Source organism: Bacillus rossius, chromosome 13 (assembly GCF_032445375.1).
Source record: "Bacillus rossius redtenbacheri isolate Brsri chromosome 13, Brsri_v3, whole genome shotgun sequence".
In the NCBI taxonomy this organism is placed as follows: Eukaryota; Metazoa; Arthropoda; class Insecta; order Phasmatodea; family Bacillidae; genus Bacillus; species Bacillus rossius.
This window is the reverse complement of record NC_086340.1, coordinates 17,687,285-17,704,751: the sequence shown is the minus strand read 5'-3', so window position 1 is coordinate 17,704,751 and position 17,467 is coordinate 17,687,285. Positions and strand designations below refer to the sequence as shown.

At 35.3% G+C, this 17,467-nt stretch overlaps 1 protein-coding gene across 2 annotated transcripts in view; it reads left to right on the top strand.

Annotated features, from left to right (window-relative positions):
* The window catches only part of LOC134538292 (uncharacterized), a 182,340-nt gene extending 167,562 nt beyond the window's left edge, over positions 1–14,778 (top strand). For both annotated transcript variants that reach the window (XM_063379471.1, XM_063379473.1), the window contains 4 exons: positions 2,365–2,560; positions 3,598–3,807; positions 9,451–9,650; positions 9,971–14,778. In XM_063379471.1, coding sequence (XP_063235541.1) covers positions 2,365–2,560; positions 3,598–3,807; positions 9,451–9,650; positions 9,971–10,454 — 1,090 coding nt within the window. In that variant the 3' untranslated portion in view covers positions 10,455–14,778. The remainder of the gene's footprint in view (positions 1–2,364; positions 2,561–3,597; positions 3,808–9,450; positions 9,651–9,970) is intronic.
* Positions 14,779–17,467: the final 2,689 nt, after the last annotated feature.

The window sequence follows — 17,467 nt, the reverse complement described above, 5'->3', positions numbered from 1 at the left end:
AAATCTCACAGACTGGTCGTAGTTGTACGTCAGCTCACTATCAGTGCTGAAATTTGTGTTTTCAGCAAGTAACGTGGTAGCTAAAAAAGGGGTTGTCTGTAAAGTCGGTTTGTGGACAATATAATTTTACGTGATAACGTCATAAGAAAACATTGATGAAAAATTGCATACTTTTTCATTTTCAAATATTATTTACAGTTTTCGCAAATTTAATTTAAATAATTTGTTTAAATATAATCACGAACAATTAGTTATAGAAATAAACTGAAATCAAATCAATATCAATAAATTGTTACTTTTAAATGATAAATATTGAACAAATAAATCAAATTTTTTAAATTGCTGTTTTTAAAAAGCCTGCCGGTTCTTGCACACTCGGCTCAGGCGGAACATGACCATGAGTCATGCCTTTCCCTGCGTGCAACCGGCATCCATCGATTGATAAGACGTTATCACATCAAAAAATGATTCATAAATGCACAATTCAAGGAATAGTATTAAAGTAAAGTTATAGGTAGGGATGGTCGGGTACCCGAAATTTTGGGCAGTGTTTCGGGTATCAAGTATACCCGAAATTCCGGGCTGGTATTTCAGTGCCCGAAAATATCGGGCACCTTGGAAAACGGCAATACCGCACGGCGCAAGTAAACAAAGCTTCTTTTTTTGGAACGCGCGGCAGCTGCAGGAACATGCCACGCCGCCGCCGTCCCGGCACCAGCCGGTGAAGTGAGTGTGTGTGAGAGATAAGATAAAGAAGGTGCCCGGTGAGCAAGTGTGTTATTTTTTAGTTTAATGTTTAACTTTCATATCAGTGCGGTATAGTAAATAAATAAAAACAGTTCAGGTTTGTCAATGCAAACTTAAGTACGACTATTTTATGTTCAAAATTTATTTCATTAACTGATTTTGATGCCCGACCGAGATTGCCCGAGCCCGAAAATTTTGGACAATTACCCGCCCGAGCCCGCCCGAAGTCAAATTTCTCTGCCCGACCATGCCTAGTTATAGGTTATGTTTAAGTTAAAATATATTTTAACTTTCTAGTATTGTTAAGAGGCTACCAAATCATGTGTGTAATGTGCAATTGAATTAATGTATCAACAGCCACTAGGCCACGGTGTCTGTAGAAGTGCAAGTGGGACAATATGGTGCCAAATATTAAATATCAATTGGCGTTAAACCACTCCCTTCCTGATTGTAATACTGTACATAATGTTCTGAGCATTTAACTGGTGTTAATTACCGTATTTACCTGTGTATGGAAGTGCATATTTTATGTAGATTTTTATGGTTAAAAAAATGTACTGCAAACCATATGTGAATTTTGGTTTTAAAAAAAACAACATTGTACCGTGTGGGTTAATATGTGTGTAAATAACTAACCTATGTTGGTTTTTAATTAATATAACTTCACAAGTAAGTATAATTGTTTTTGTACTCGGGCCAGGAGCACAACTCTCAATTTTCGTGTGCATTCAAAAGTACGTGGTAACACATCTCGCATGTACTTAATATATTTTTGTTGGTTAGAAATAAAAAAATATATTTTTTTTCCCGTGATTCTTTGAAATTTTTACCCTCATAAAAAAATAGAATTAAACTAGACTTCAAAATATTATTTATGAGACATATATTTATAACTCTTAAAAGTAAATGTATTTTAGGCTTGATAGTAAGTTGAGTTACAGATTTTATTTAACGTCTTTAAAAAAAACTTTTTTTTTCCTTCCCGATGTCTTGATATTTCTGGTAGTTGAAATTATGCTCCTGCGGATTTGAATTTAAAAAAAATACACTTATTATATTTAGATTCTATGTAGTTTCAAAATTATTTACCTAGATATGTTTGCTATATCTAATATGGTACGTAATATGTTTTATGTTGCGTTGTTACACGTTTGCAAGCACAAAAGTAAGCTCATACAAATACACGTATATATGTACATATGTACATATGTACATACACTAAGTGGAGGTTGTAAATTGATCTTTTAAGTCGGGATGCCATGTGACCATGAAGCCTAACGTTTCCTTGCTGGTGAATACTTTCTGCCAAGATACCGAGGTGTAACTATACAGTGATTGTGAAAAAAACAAGCAAATTTTGTTGCTACAAAAATTTTGTTGTACGGAAATGCGTCCCAGACGCATATATCTACTACCAGACAGCAGTGCAGCCTGAAAACGGACGGCCGTGGCGTGCTTGCTGCCGCACGAGGTGCGATAAATAATCTGAATGAGCGGAAGTCCACAAGACTGGCTCCTGTGTTTCGGTGTCTGGCTCCCGAACGTTTAGAGGTTTTTGTAGAGGCCTCGTCCTGCCCCACCCGGGAAGGAACCGTCGTTTTCCCGTGTGTGCCGCAGCCAGTTTGTGGAAGCGTGTTTCGGGCCCTTCTCGGCCCAGCTGTCCAAGTCGGGGCCCTACCTGTCCCTGGAGAAGGAGGCGCAGGACCTCATCAGCGCCCTGCACGAGAAGCTGGAGCGACGCCGGCGGGACCTCCAGTCGGGGCTCGGCGTGGCGGTGCGCAGCAAGATAAAGCTCACCACGATCGAGCTGAAGGTACCCGAGACGAGCCTTGCGCTGCCTGCTCCACCAAAACTAATTATGCAGTACTCTTATTTGATCGGAGCTCAAAAACCTACTCTTAAAAATAACAAGTTTTTGTTTGTACTGAAAGTGTAGTGGAGTAGTTGCATACCACCTCGGGAAAAAATAAAAATTGAGATTTAACATATTCTTGGAAATTCGCCATTGCGGTTTTGCACTGTTTGTCGTGGGAACTGCAAAATAAATAAAAATGAATTCAACATAAACAAGCCTAAATCAGCTGACAAAATATAATATTTATTCCTTAAAATCTATTTTTAAAAGCTGGGGACGGCAGGGTCTTGCAGTGTTACAAACTGATGACGTACCGTTACCGCGTATCATACTGAAAGTAAAGATTGCTGTTTTGATGTGTACTTAATTAAGAATTCACTGAGTAAAGTATGTACAAAGATATGTCATTAAAAAGATTAAATTTAAAAGACAGAAAATATTTACTTTCCATAGAAGAACCCCTATTTTACCCATGAAAGTAACTAATGATATGTATATTTGTAGACTAAGTACAGAATTACGAAGAAAATTGCCTTAACAAAATTTGATTCTAAAATAAATTTAAGGGCCTTTGGTGGTTGAGATCACCAGTTCAGTTCCATGATTTCAGCTTGTAGGAAATGTGATGGTAATTTGTGTGATATGGTGGGTTTCCTTCATTCATATATTTTTTATTCATTCATCCATTATTCATTAATTAGTCATTAGTTATTCATTCATCATTTCATCCATTCATCCATCATTTACTATTCATTCATCATTTATTCATCCATTAATTCATCCATAATTCATCTACCATTCATTCACTTCATTAATTCATCCATAATTCGTCTACCATTCATTCATATTTCATTCATCATTCATTCAACATTAATTTATTATTATTCATCATTAATTGAAAGGAATTTTACTTTATTTCTGCTGTGCACTGCTTGTTTGATGGGTGCTGAGCAAGTCGGTTGGGTCAGTGCTGCCACCGCGCGCGTGTGCTCCAGATGTCGATCCAGCAGGCGGCACTCATGCTGGAGCGCTTCTACCCATCGCACGTCCTCCAGAGGCTGGCCCTGTCCGAGGAGGACTTCTGGGAGTCCAAGGGCCTGTCGGTGAACGACTGGGCCGGCCTGGCGGGCCTCATGTACGCCGACATCTTCAGCCTGGACTTCCTCACGCCCCTGGAGGAGGCCGACACCCGCTTCCGGCTGGAGGTGGGGCTCAGACCCCGTGGTGCACTCTGGCTTCGTGAATGTTGCGTGGTCAAATAGACAGTGGGCGAGAGAAATGATGTGCAACTTTTTTTTTTTTTTAATATCTAATGCTCTCAAGCTTTCAAGTGTTATTGGATTTATCGAATTGGTTTGAGGTGTTTGGATGAGCGAATTCGTACATCTTCTATCATTTAAATATATATATATATATATATATATATATATATATATATATATAGTCATATATATAATGTATAGAGTCATATAGTTGGGCTTGGTGGCGGAGGCAGATGTTCGACTAGCCCTTCAGCCCTTCCGCCTTGGATCCGCCTCTGGCTGGCATTTTACCAGTCCTCACCCTCATCCAGTAGCGATGGCCATTCATGCTTGCTTGTACTCTGCACATGGAGATTACAGAGGCCACACACCTTACTATTAAATATGACATTAAAAATTAATTAATTAAAAAAATTTTCATGCCAATGTCAGAAAAATATTTTAATTCAAAAGCCTATATTTTCAATTATAATTAAAACTAAGAAAAATATATATTATACTAAAAACTAATTATTAGGCTCCTAATCCTAATAGGCTTTTGAGTGCCAGCATAACAATCGGGGACCTAAACTGGCTGACACTATACATAGACACTATATCATTACCTCTGATAAATACATACATAAATGTACGAAATAATACATACTTATATAAGATGTACTATACACACCATATACACACAAATTTATACATATATATGGGAAGAAAATAAAACCGTAGTATTTAAAAAAAGTTTTGTTAGTAAATATTATGTAAATTTTGTTTTAACTATTATTGAAGTAAAGCTTGGTAAATATGTAGTGTACGGATTAGCGCCAAAAAAAATTGTACAAATATGAAATAACTTTCATTATATGCTCTTTTACGTCCTCTTTTCATAACCGTCTGCGGAGATACGAAATTCCAATTACTTTTGGAGATATAGAATTTTTAAATTTTAATTATCGTAAAAAAAATTTATAAAAATCTGAATTAACTTTTATTATATGCTCTTTAACGTCCTCTTTTCATTACAGCCTGCGGAGATAAGAAATTCCAATTACTTTTGGAGATATCGAATTTTTAAATTTTAATCACTATACCTGCACATTCACATGGCTACACCATTGTTTTTTGTTTACGAGTATCAATTGTTTTTTATATTGGATCATGTCACGTGATAGTTCGTGATAGGCCAATATTCAAATGAACCAATAGGCCGCCTCCAACTTAGGTGAGTTTTTAACGTTTCAAATTTTTATGCTTTAAAAAATTACGTTCGTTCCTACTGTTAATCCTTTGTTCCGGTTTGTTAGGTTAGGTCAGCTACATTATAAATACTTTAAACCTAAACAACCATTAAAATTAATTTTATTATTTTTAATGTCCGTTCAGTTTCAAAGTATTTATAATGTAGCTGACCTGACCTAATCTACCTTTGTCCTGTTTTGTTAGTTCAGATCAGTTACATTATAAATACTTAAAACTATACAACAAGTAAAATAAATTGATATTATTTTTAATTTCCGTTTAATTTGAAGTAGGGCTGTGCGAATGTGACTTTTTCAATGCAAATCAAATGTGAATCAAATAATTGCAAATATTTGCGAATAGCGAATAATTTGCGAATATTTTCTAATTAAGTTCTAAGTATAAATCTGAATAATTACAGTAAAAATTTGGCATATTATAAATTGTTGTTTAAAAGAGTAATGTTCTTTAGCTTTATATACATTTTTATTGCTCAAGTAACATGTAAATTTTTATGTCTCTTCTAATGTTTTAGTAATAAAACACAATCAGTGGTATAGAAATGTCTTCATCAAAAGCCAAGCCTACACCTTGCCATCAACATTACGTAAATTGCAGTGCAAAAAGACCAATTCCTTTACATGTTCTGGATCCAGGCATTGCCTCTTGGAAGTGACAATGTTCCCAGAAGCAGAAAAACAACGTTCTGAACTTCACTTATTCTTCTGAAAATTAAAAACGGCAAAAAAAGTTTATGAAAGTAAACAGATATTCGAATATCAGTTTTATTTTCCGCAATAAATAGTCAAGCGATTACCAATCGATATATCGAAGAAACTGCTCCTAAGCATGGTCAATACTCCGTTCTCAGAGTCTTTTGGAATCAAACGTGTCAAGGCAAAATAATTTTTAATGAATTTTGTTTATCGTGTCTTTTTAATTTTATCTAATTATTTACGTAACATTTTCGGTAGTTTAAAAAGCGATTGCGCTGGAGCAATTCTAGCAACACAATTCTCTGGCCATGAGCCGCTCTGCTGGCCATAACCACAAACGGACACGTTTTCTTTTTTGCTGTAGCCATGATGGCAGCTGTGTTTACTTTTCTATCGTTAAAAAAATTTCTCTAGATTTGTATTAGTAAAATTAATAGAATGGTGATCAAAGAGTATGTGTGCATTAGTTTTTAAAGGTTATTATTGAAAGCTGATGCGCTGGCATTGTTTAAAATAGTTTTACACTTTTATATGGCACATGGCTCACCCAAAAATTGTGCTAAGGACAACTGGATATAATAAATTAATTATGCTACACATCACGTAAAGTTTGTATTTAAATCGTAAGAATTTATGATAATTTTCACGCTACATTGTCTTTAACTGTTCTCAGCATGCCCATTTACCTAACCTAAAATTTGATGCAAGTAAAGGTCTGCTTACAGTTTTTATTTCTTCCATTAAGTCTCTCGGGAAAATGATTTCTCGAGGTTCGACATAATATTGTATCACACGTTTTGTCAAACAAAAGTCATATTTTAATACATTCGAAAACTTTCGAATATTTGAAATTTTCAAATACCTAATTTGGTTTTGAATTTGAATCGAATCAAATATTTGATTTGCACGAATATTTGCAATTTCGAATATTTGCACACCCCTAATTTGAAGTATTTACAATGTAACTAACCTTAGCTAATGGAAAATTTCTGTTTTTTTAGGCATTCACGTGCACACGGCAAAATATAAAATGGCAACGGTCCAATGATTACATAGGTCTTGTATTGCAAAATAAGAACGGTGATATCTCCAAAAGTAATTGGTATTTCTTATCTCCGCAGGCGGTTATGAAAAGAGGACGTAAAAGAGCATATAATGAAAGTTATTTCATATTTGTACGATTTTTTTTTGGCGCTAATCCGTACACTACATATTTACCTAAAGCTTTTTAAAAATAAAAAAAATAGACCCAAGACAGATATATGAACGAAAGATTTTAGACAGAGTGTGTGCACATGTGCTTGTTTCAGAAAATAGATACACCCTCTTTTATCGCATAATCGTCGCACGCGCATAATTGTCGCACCCTTATTTTAGGGCGTCAAAATTTGGATAAAAAAAACCTCTCGCGTAAACGTCGCATGATGTTTTTGGTTCCGCTATTAGATGTCGAGCGCTTTGTGTAAGTATCTTTTCCATATACATAAAACAATGTATTTTAAAGTGTATATAATATATTTATTCAGAAATTACTGCATACTTATTTAAATAACGGAAATATGAAGCTGTCTGATGTGTAAATTTTCTTTTAAAGACTTTTTAAACTTTATAATCTTCGTTGTTCGTCTGCGTCGCCGCAGTGTACTGCTTACAAAAATGTAGCCAGCGCTCGTTGCAATCATTATTGTTTGGTTATGTTGCTTCTCGTATAGAGCGCGCACACGTAGTCGAATATCGATATCACGCCGATTGCATGCAACGCGCGCTCTCTATGCGGAACCGAGTTAACTACATTTGATATCCGGCTCACTCGTGGTGTTTACTACGGTAGTTACGCGTTGTTCGGCTTGTATTTGGATCATGGATGTTGTTTTTCTATTTAAAGTTTGTTTTTCTATTTAAAGTTGAAGAAAGGTTTTTGTTGCATGACTTATCAAATTAAATTGTTTGGGGTGCTCTTTTATACTTCACTTTGTAAATAAACGTACTTTCCATGAATGGCTTTTGTTTTTATGAATATTGAATACTTTATCTAACAAAAAAAAATTTTCCTGCATAATCATCGCTCCCCTACTTTTCAAACTTGATTTTAGAATATAATGTGCCACGATTATGCGAGAAAACATGGTAGTAATCCTATGCAGTCTATGTATGCATCCAGTCTGTCCTTTGCATGCCTTGAATTTTATATTTGCTACCAGCGTGCCCGCATTCCTCCTTGTTTAACCAGCAGCGTAGAGAGCGCTGTTGAGACAGTCCCTGCATTTCCCGCGTAGATAGCGCTACCTGTTACGAATTTCATATTTCGTTCAGAGATTTGGCATGTTCCAAATAGCAGAATTGTTTGAAAAAATAGTAACACGCACAGTTTTTCTTTATGGTGTGAGTATCTTTAAACAGTGAGTAATATGTATTTAGTGTTAATTAAAATTATTCATTATTGATTGATCAATAATTATTATTGATATTGTTGTTTTAATCAAATTTCTAATAAATAAAAAAAAAGAACTAAAAGCAAAAAAAAAAAAAAATACAGTGTGTTATTTTGTTTCTAATCATTGTGTAAAATTTTATTTCAATATTTTAGGTAGTTTACCAAAAATTAACAGTTTAATTATTTGGTTAGGTTACTGAAATTTAAAATACTAAAGATATGTTTAAATGCTCAGGTTAGCCATGTTAAAAATATTGTAAACAACATGTGAATAGTTGCTTACGTACGTTTCATATTTTACTTACCATAACATTAGGTAGTTTAAATATTGAAGAAATAAACTCAAAAATTTAACTGATTTATGGCTATAATGTTTTCATTTTGAGCCCTTGAATACTTTTCTTATATCCTATTAATACTACAAGTTTTTTTTCTATCGCTCTGCCATTTTTTCCCTTACAATGTACCATGTTTTATTACATAATCGCCACATGCACATAAATGTCGCATAATGTTTTTGGTCCTGCTGTTAGATTCTGAGTGGTTTGTGTAGGTAGTTTTTCCAATATAAAACGCTGTATTTTTAAGTTGAAATACAATATTCAATATTCATTTGGATATTACTGCTTACTTGTTTAATTAACAGAAATACAAAGTTGTCTGATGTGTAAATTTTCTTTAAAGATATTTTCAAAAGTTTTAATCTTTATCTGTTCGTCTTCGTCACCACTGTGTATCACATATGAAAATGTTGCTATCGCTAGTTGGCATCATTCATGTTTGGTTATGTTGATTCCCATCGAATACGTATCGATATTGATAGCTCGCATGCAATGTGCACTCTCTGTCTAGTGCCAAGTTAACTAAATTTGATAGCTCGCACTCTTTCGTGGTAAGTGTGTACTACACACACAGTGTATGAGTTAGTTCTAGCTCACGCTCGTGTCACAGTTTTAGTTTTTCTATTTAAAGTTGAACAAAATGTTTTTGTTGCATGACTTGGTAATTAAATTTTTTTGGTGTGCTTTTGTATACTCAACTTTTTAAATAAACCTACTTTCCATGAGTAGGTTTTGTTTTTATGTAAACCTAGTGATGTTTGATAGTCTGGCATGGCCGTGGTCGTGAACGAGTCGGATCACAGACTCCTCGTCGCGGTGTGTTGTGACGGTATGGATCACCAGTGCCTTGCGTGTGCCTTCACAGCCTCACCAGCAGGTGGACCTGTCGCGCTACGTGGAACTGTTGGTCCACGGGGCGGAGCTGGGCGCGGGCGGTCCGGACCTGCTCGGGCCCGTGTACGCCCCCCGGGGCAACATCCAGGTGCACTCCCCGTACCTGGAGGTGTCCGCGTTCAACCCTCGCTCGCGGGCCACGGCGACCGGCCGCAAGCCGGACAAGAGAGGGTAGGTGTACCGGCGGATACTCCGTGATCACTTTCCGAGCAGGGGAGCATGTCGGGATTCCTTTCGAAGGGTGGCAAAAATAAACATTTGAAGCAGGCCTGTGCAAATTCTAGTTTTTTTGATCCAAAGTGAATATCAATTTCAATGTTTAAAATATTCCCGAAGTCGAATCAAATTGCGAATATTGTTCCCCACTTATTTTATAAAATACAGGATTGAAACAAAATCCTTTAAAAATTTTAATGTTTGAACTTATTACGTGATTAACCAGTGTGTGTAAATGGCTTGTTGAGTTACGGTGATACATTCACATGTTTCAGGGAGACGGGTGGTGGCAACCCAGGCAGTCGAGCCAGACGGAGAACCAACTCGGAGCCCAGCGTGGCGACGCTGTGGCAGCCCTGGAAGCGGCAGGCGCGGCCATACAACGCGGAGAAGCTCCTGATCCCCCTGCCCGTGCCTCACCCCGCCCACATCGCGGTCGCCATCCACAACCGCGACAGCGACGACCCGATACCCCTGGACTCGGAGCTGTGCCAGGACATCCTGCGGGCGGTGGAGGACGCGCACGACTCCTCGCAGGAGGGCGTGTCGCGGTTCCGGGGCGGGGCGACGGGGGGCAGCCTCGACGCGGGCGCCGGCGACCGGGAGGAGGAGGGGTTCCGCTGGAGGGGCACCGACTGGGGGGCCCGGCGGCGCAACAACTCGGAACTCGTGAGGGTGGACCTCGCGTCACCCGAGGACGTCACCTTGGACACGGATCTGACGCGCGTGATGTTCAGTTCGTACGGGACGACCGTTTGAGCTTTTCTCAGAGCTCTGCTAAATGACTCGGCGACCGTGTTAAAATTAAGCTCCAAGTTTGCTTGCATTATTGTTATTGACTCTGCATTGAATGTAACATTTAAAAAATTTTGAGATGCTGCAAGTAGAGTAGCGAACCCAGTTGGTGGCTCCGTAATTTGACCGACTGTCAGGGACCGTGTGAACCTAATCCATACAGGTGCGCAATAACACATCTTTATCTTTCCTGACTGTAATTGGCTACTTAAATGCATTATGTTTGCACTGAGCAGATTGGAGGAATTAATAGTAAGACCTATAATTAAAAAAAAAAAATCATGAATTGTAATCTATTGGAGATTAAATTATGTGTTGTGATACGTAGAAGCAGACAGCCGAAACTGTGTGACTCTCCAAGTATATGTGCGACATTTAAACATGGAAAATATTTCTTTGTAGGTTACAAGGAATTAAATCAAAGATAGTGCCAGATTAAAAAAAAAATGTTTACATAAACTATAGTTTTTGGTGATTGTTTTGTATTAATACACAACATATTATTGCTCTGTGAGAATGGGCATTAAATCCACTTGTTACTGAGGTCAAGTGTTTTGACACGCAACAAAACTGTAGTCAAATTAACCATCATACATTCATTAAGTTGAGGTTTACAGAATACTTGTCACTTGTTCTGAGTACTTTGCGAACTGCTTTATATAGTATCAATGACCCTTATTAGAACATAAGAAATAATGACATGATAACATTAAAATGTAATTATGGTACTATGGTACTAATGCAAGCAAATGTGGTGTCTACTGTCTCATTACACAAAATGTAATTTTGTCTGTGCTTTTCTCATCTAGACTGCTAGAAAATTTTTTATTTTGGTAGATACACGTAATATGAAATATACTTTAATAAGTTTAGTCCACAGCAAATCACCAAAAGAATTGCCACATTTTTATTCGTCATATTTATTTTATATCTTTTTTTTCTAAGAGCATTTTTTGTGATAGAAAATACAGAAATATTTGTATAGTTACATTTAACATGTAACAATTTTTTATATGTGTTGTTTTATTATAAATTGAATTTGTGGTTTGTTATGTATTGTGTGTAAAATGTATTAGTGAATAATATAAAAATTATAATTTCCCTGAAATAGGTTTTTAAAATATAGGGCTTTCATCTTTCTTATTAATGTTTAATGATGAAATGTGAACTTTAAATAGATTAAAAAACTTAAATTATTAGCAAGTCGTAAGTACACTGCAATGCTAAACCAAAGGAAAGTTCTATTGCCAAATAGCTAGGATCCAAGATGGAGCTAAGTGAACGTGTTTGCTTGAATAGCAAAAGCTGCTCTGTTTTCTAAAGCTTACTTTCGGGGTAGTCTGTGGATATGCTAGTTTCTCAGTTGCACATTACTCTCAGAAAACAAAGGTGATTGAAATTATGTAAAGTTTTTTTCTTCTTCCAAAACTTTCCCCATAATATCTTTGAGACAGTCCACATATAATGATCATTGAATATTTAAACAAATCATCGCAGATACAAGACATTTTTGGCATGAATGGCTTTGGACGGGCACTCTAAAATAAAAAAATAAAAAGTTTATTTAGGGCTGAAATATATTTTCTGTTAAACTGGATGGATATTGTTTTTTTTTTGTATTTTTATTTTATTTCGTAATGTGAAATGCTGATGTAATTTGGTACCACATTACTGAATTCCCTTTAAAATCTAGTTTCTGTAAATCAGTCAAAATAGGAATTAATACAGGGTGTCTACTAGGTCACGAAAGTCACGAAAAAGTCACGAATGTTGTAAAAGGTCACGAAAGTCCCGAAAAAGTCACCACTGTTAAGTATATTTTGGTAAAAGTCACGAAAAAAATATTACAAGGCTAATGTCTGTGTATTTCTTGTGCACTGATCTTGTATATACCATATTTTTTGTGCTTTTGGCAGCTTGCATTTTCAGGAAAAATCATCGCTTAAGAGGCCACTCCAGTGTTTCAGGGGCACTACGCAACCCGCGTTAACCTCATAAGATTCAATGCTATTTTCATTTTGCTTATAACTTATTAACTAATATAGATTTAGAAATGATGCTTGCTTTATATGTAAGACAACGATGCTCTTATCAAAGCCCCTTTCTTCAAAAATGTGCATAAATTATGGTTCAAACCTAGACAATACACTTATGCATATTAGTAAAGATTAGTATAAAACCATAATTTATGCACGTTTTTCAAGAAAGGGGCTTTGATAAGAGCATCGTTGTCTTACATATCAAGCAAGCATCATTTCGAAATCTATATTAATTAATTAGTTATAAGCAGAATGAAAATAGCATTGAATCTTATGAGGTTAACGCGGGTTGCGTAGTGCCCCTGAAACACTGGAGTGGCCTAAGATGTTCCCACACAATACATTTTCCCGTGTTTAACTAGGCCAGTCCCGCCATTTTTGCCATAAGACGTTTGCTTTAAAATCCCGTTCAAAATGTTGCTTACAGCTTCTATTCTCCTACGTGCAACGTCATAATTTTCACATAGAATGCAGAGAAAATTTTAATAATAGCGATTTGCTCTTCTTTTTTTAACAACAAAAGTCCATTAGAATGCTGTGAAAACGTAATTTATTCAATTCTTGTACCTTACACGCTTAAAAAAAGGATGGTATTCGTTCCGTGGCGGCCACGGCGTAGTCAGTTTCAGTCTTACTCTACAGAGCGCACAACGATCGCACATAATCGATTGTAGCTGTCAAGGCGTCAATGCGCGCGACCTGCGTCCATATCGATAAGTTGTTAGCCAAATGGCGAGCGTTCATAATTGAACTTATAGCGTTGAGTTCTTTTGTTTACTGCCTGCTTGTGTGTATGAAACGGAAATTTATGTTTGGCTAGGATAAAAGAAAGCCAAAAATTTGTGCACAAAATGTGTGATGTATTTTCATGTTTCGGTTTTGTTAACGACTATGTTTACAAATTACAAAACACAAAATCCCTAAATTGCCGCCACATTTTATTTTCAAACTGAAATCATTGTCGAAGAGGTTAAAGTGCTACGGAATGAAATTGTAATATTTTCTATGATATAATGTGCTGAAAATGTTTGCCAATAAATGTTAGTGTTTTAGCGCTTAAAGTGCGGCGAAAATTGGCATGCGGAAAATTAATTTTATTCAATTAAGTTTCAAACTAACAGTCATTTGTAGGCTTAACTTATGTCTTTTTTTTCAGCTTTAAGGCCTATACATTTTGATAAAGAAAAGCAAACGTCCAATTTTCCATTTTATTTTTTATGTAAGGTATAGGCTACACTTAATTTTATAACATTTAAAAATTATACCATTTTGACAAGTTTCGTGGTCACACTTCAGTAGAAATTGTCATGAAAAAGTCAAGAAAAAGTCACTAATTTTTATTTTTGTAACTCAGTAGACACGCTGTAATATTTAAATTTGATTGAAATATATGTTACAAATTGGGCCTGTGCAAATAATCAGAATTTCAAATATCAAAACTAATTATTTATAATTCATGTTAATTTTTTTTTCCCTTAAAATTCTTGCAATTTGAAATTACAGCTATTCAAATTTTATTCTAAGTTTATTGAAGCTATTGGATATGACCTCATGTAACTATTGATAGAGATTGAGTTAAGAACCATTTTTATACATTAAAAATGTGTTCATACACACTTTAATATGTACTGGGCATATTTTTATTTGCCATACTTTATTTCCACATGTACACTGTGAACTACAGAATGACTTAAATCCAGGACAGTATGCTATATGGAAAAATTTTTGTAAGTTAAAAAAAAACTAACAATAAGCCATTTTGCAATCACTACAAATAAATCCTTAAATATTGGAACAAAACTTTTTTGTTTGTGAAATACATACTTATTAGTGCCATTTATGAAACCTTTGTCAAGCATTTGTTAAAATCAAGAACATATTTTTATTTTTATGATTCCAGCTAAAATTATGGTATTCACACAAGCCTATTAAAGTTAATTTTATTACTTTCTATACTCTACAAGTCTACAGAGTTACGGTAGAAAACTTGTTTTGTGAAGTTAGTCATAAACTGTACAGTATGAAATTTTAGATACAGTTATTTTTTAAAGCTTTGCATTTATACAAAAAAAATTCTAATATTGCATCTTTAATTTTCATTTAAAAAAAAGTAGGTTATCTGCAGGAAGTTACCCATAAAAAAAATTATAACTGGAGAAAAAAAAGTTTTTTTTTTTCTCGTAAAAATATATTCTAAAATTGTATTCTGTATACAAATGTTTCCAGAAATAAAAGTGTATACTTTTAAAGTATGTGCATACTATTCATTTTTGAAGCAATTCTTATATTTTTACAACTTAACTATTATACTATTATACGGGCCAGAAGTTTTGCAAGGTGTCAGCGTGGGGGTTAAGATCGTAAGGGATAGGCTGGACAGTCGGGAAAGTAGGAGAAGTAGGGGAAGTAGGGGAAGGGATTGTGCATCCGTGAGGATCGGCATTCTCCCTTAGTGTGCTATACCCATTCAAAAAAGTAGACAGTTAATTTGTAAAGGAAATAAATGCTAGTATTGAACGCAAGTGTAGGAAAAGAAATTAACTGGTTCATACTAAATTTTTGTTCCACTTAATTTTCTTATATATCTTACGTTATTAAGTGATTGCACTCTGTTCTTTAGAACAAAAATTTTAATACAAGTACATAATGATGGTTGAAGAAATGAATATCTTTGGCATACAGAATGGTACTACTCTAGGAGAGAAATGCATTTGACTAATTTTGAACCCAGTATATTCCTCTGTTTGATAAAAAAAAAATCAATATCGTTGAATACTTCAAACATTAATTATAAAATTTGTGGAAAAGAAGCAGTTGCCATCGTCAATTAATTGTGGTAATGGGTTTTAGGGACATTACTTGTGTATTTGTTGGTTTGAAACAAAGTTGGACACTAATGAAGTATGAAACACAAGATGGAGCCAGCAAATGCAGCTTCGTACGCTGGCAGAGAATGGAATCACAACACCGAGTAGGATTTTTGCTGGATAAACAAAAGTTTGGAGGTGTGTTTGCACATTTAAAAGATGATGCCAATTCAAATGTGTGCACTACGTAGTTTGCTTTTTATACGCCCTGTACCCTTCGTGAGCATTGGTCATCGTCCAGCATTGACGTTGTGAGGTGGGTGTGAGTCAAAAATGTCTTTAAGGAAACGAAAAAGGCAGTATCAGGAGCTTATTGAGTTTGAATGAGGCAGTGTAATAGGGCTATGAGAAGGTGAATGTTGTTTTCACAATATCACAGAAAAACTTGGCAGGGATGTTTCCACAGTGCAGCAGTGTTGGCAACAATGGTCACAGGAAGGCGCTGTCTCATGCAGACTGTATTCGCCGCATGGCTGTGGTGCTTTGCCTAAATTGCATTTGAGGTGTTGGGGTTTCATTTTCCATCAGTGTATTTTGAAGAGGCGTGTGTCAGAAAGGTTTGGGTGGGGTATGTTAACTTGTTAAATGTAGAGTCCAAAATTTTCACCAATGTATTTTTAAAAAAAATGTATTTTTCAACCCATTTCCGACATCTTGAAAAGTCGTTAAATTTTTTTATCTTCTAAATATTATCAAACACTGTCTGTTTCTTTGTTCTCTTGCTTTTTCTAAACTACATAATAGATCTTGATGCAATTTTCACCATCACTAGGAGAATTTCTTCTGGAAGGTTTGTATGTATAATACGGTCATTTTATATTTAAAGATAGTAGAGAAATCTCACTGTTCTGTAATCAAGTCGTAAAATGAAGCTTTTAGGGTGCTTGCTTGGCTTACGCTGAAATATATATCAAATTAATGTACTGCAGAATTGTAGGTCTTAAAAAAGCCTACAGAAAAGTCGATAATAGCATGTGTATCTCCCAAGGATGACCCATTTTTATCTTTCAAATTTGATTAAAAAATAATGATTTATTTGCGAAGCTATTTTGACCGACATGGTATTAATCCTTATACAATTAAATATGTTAAATTACCTTAGACATTTAATTTAGATCAAAATTGACCTTTACTTAATAGGTACCATATGCTATCCATCAAAGCGAGCTTTTTAGAACAATATTATTTGACGGGTAGGTAGCTAATTATTTTTGTCGCCAATTATGTGTAGAGTCTGGTTGATATTTCTCAATGTCGTTGCATTTGACTTCTAAACAGTATCTCTTTGTATTGTCTCGAGATAAAAGCTATTAACATTGTTCACAAGGAAAATTCTTTAGTAATGGACAGTGCGTGTTAGTAGGTTTGTAATTTTTGAAAACACTGAATACGGGAACCTGATAATGATAAGTACTTGCTTATTAAATCTAAATTACGCTACATTAGTAGATTGCTTGCGTATGAAGCTACAGCAAGTTGCTGGTCTTACTTAAAAAAAATTGCTTACTGTATAACAGCATCGAAAATTGTTGTTATACATGATTACGAAAAAATTGAACCAATTGAAAGGTCAGTTGTGGTCTGTAGTAGATTTATTTTGTCACTCCAGATATTTTTTTTTACTTCGTTGGTGGTATTGGGTGTGGATAGTATATACACAATTAATTAAGCAGCTGAAATTGTGTGGAACCAGAAGGCAAAAGTGTAGTGGGTGTTGTAGATAAGGCCTTTTGTTCTCTGTGTGAAGAATCTGCAACCAGTGACCTAATCCGTAATGTGTTTATCACTAAAAGGTTTGCATAAATTACAAACACTGGTATTAAAATAGACCAATTAAATGTTTGGATACTTTTTCACTGGATCTCACTAACAAAATATGTTGAAGAGAGCTGCCATTCATATTCTTTCAGCCAGACTTACAGCAAAAAAACTTCTTCTAGCTTGCAACAAGCTAAAAAAAATAGTGGTTTTTGTCAGAGATGTGAACTGTGGCATCCTAAATAAAAGGTTTTTGATAAAAATTCTTTGCCAGTAATACAACGCGCCACAAAATTTACTTTTTTACAATGGA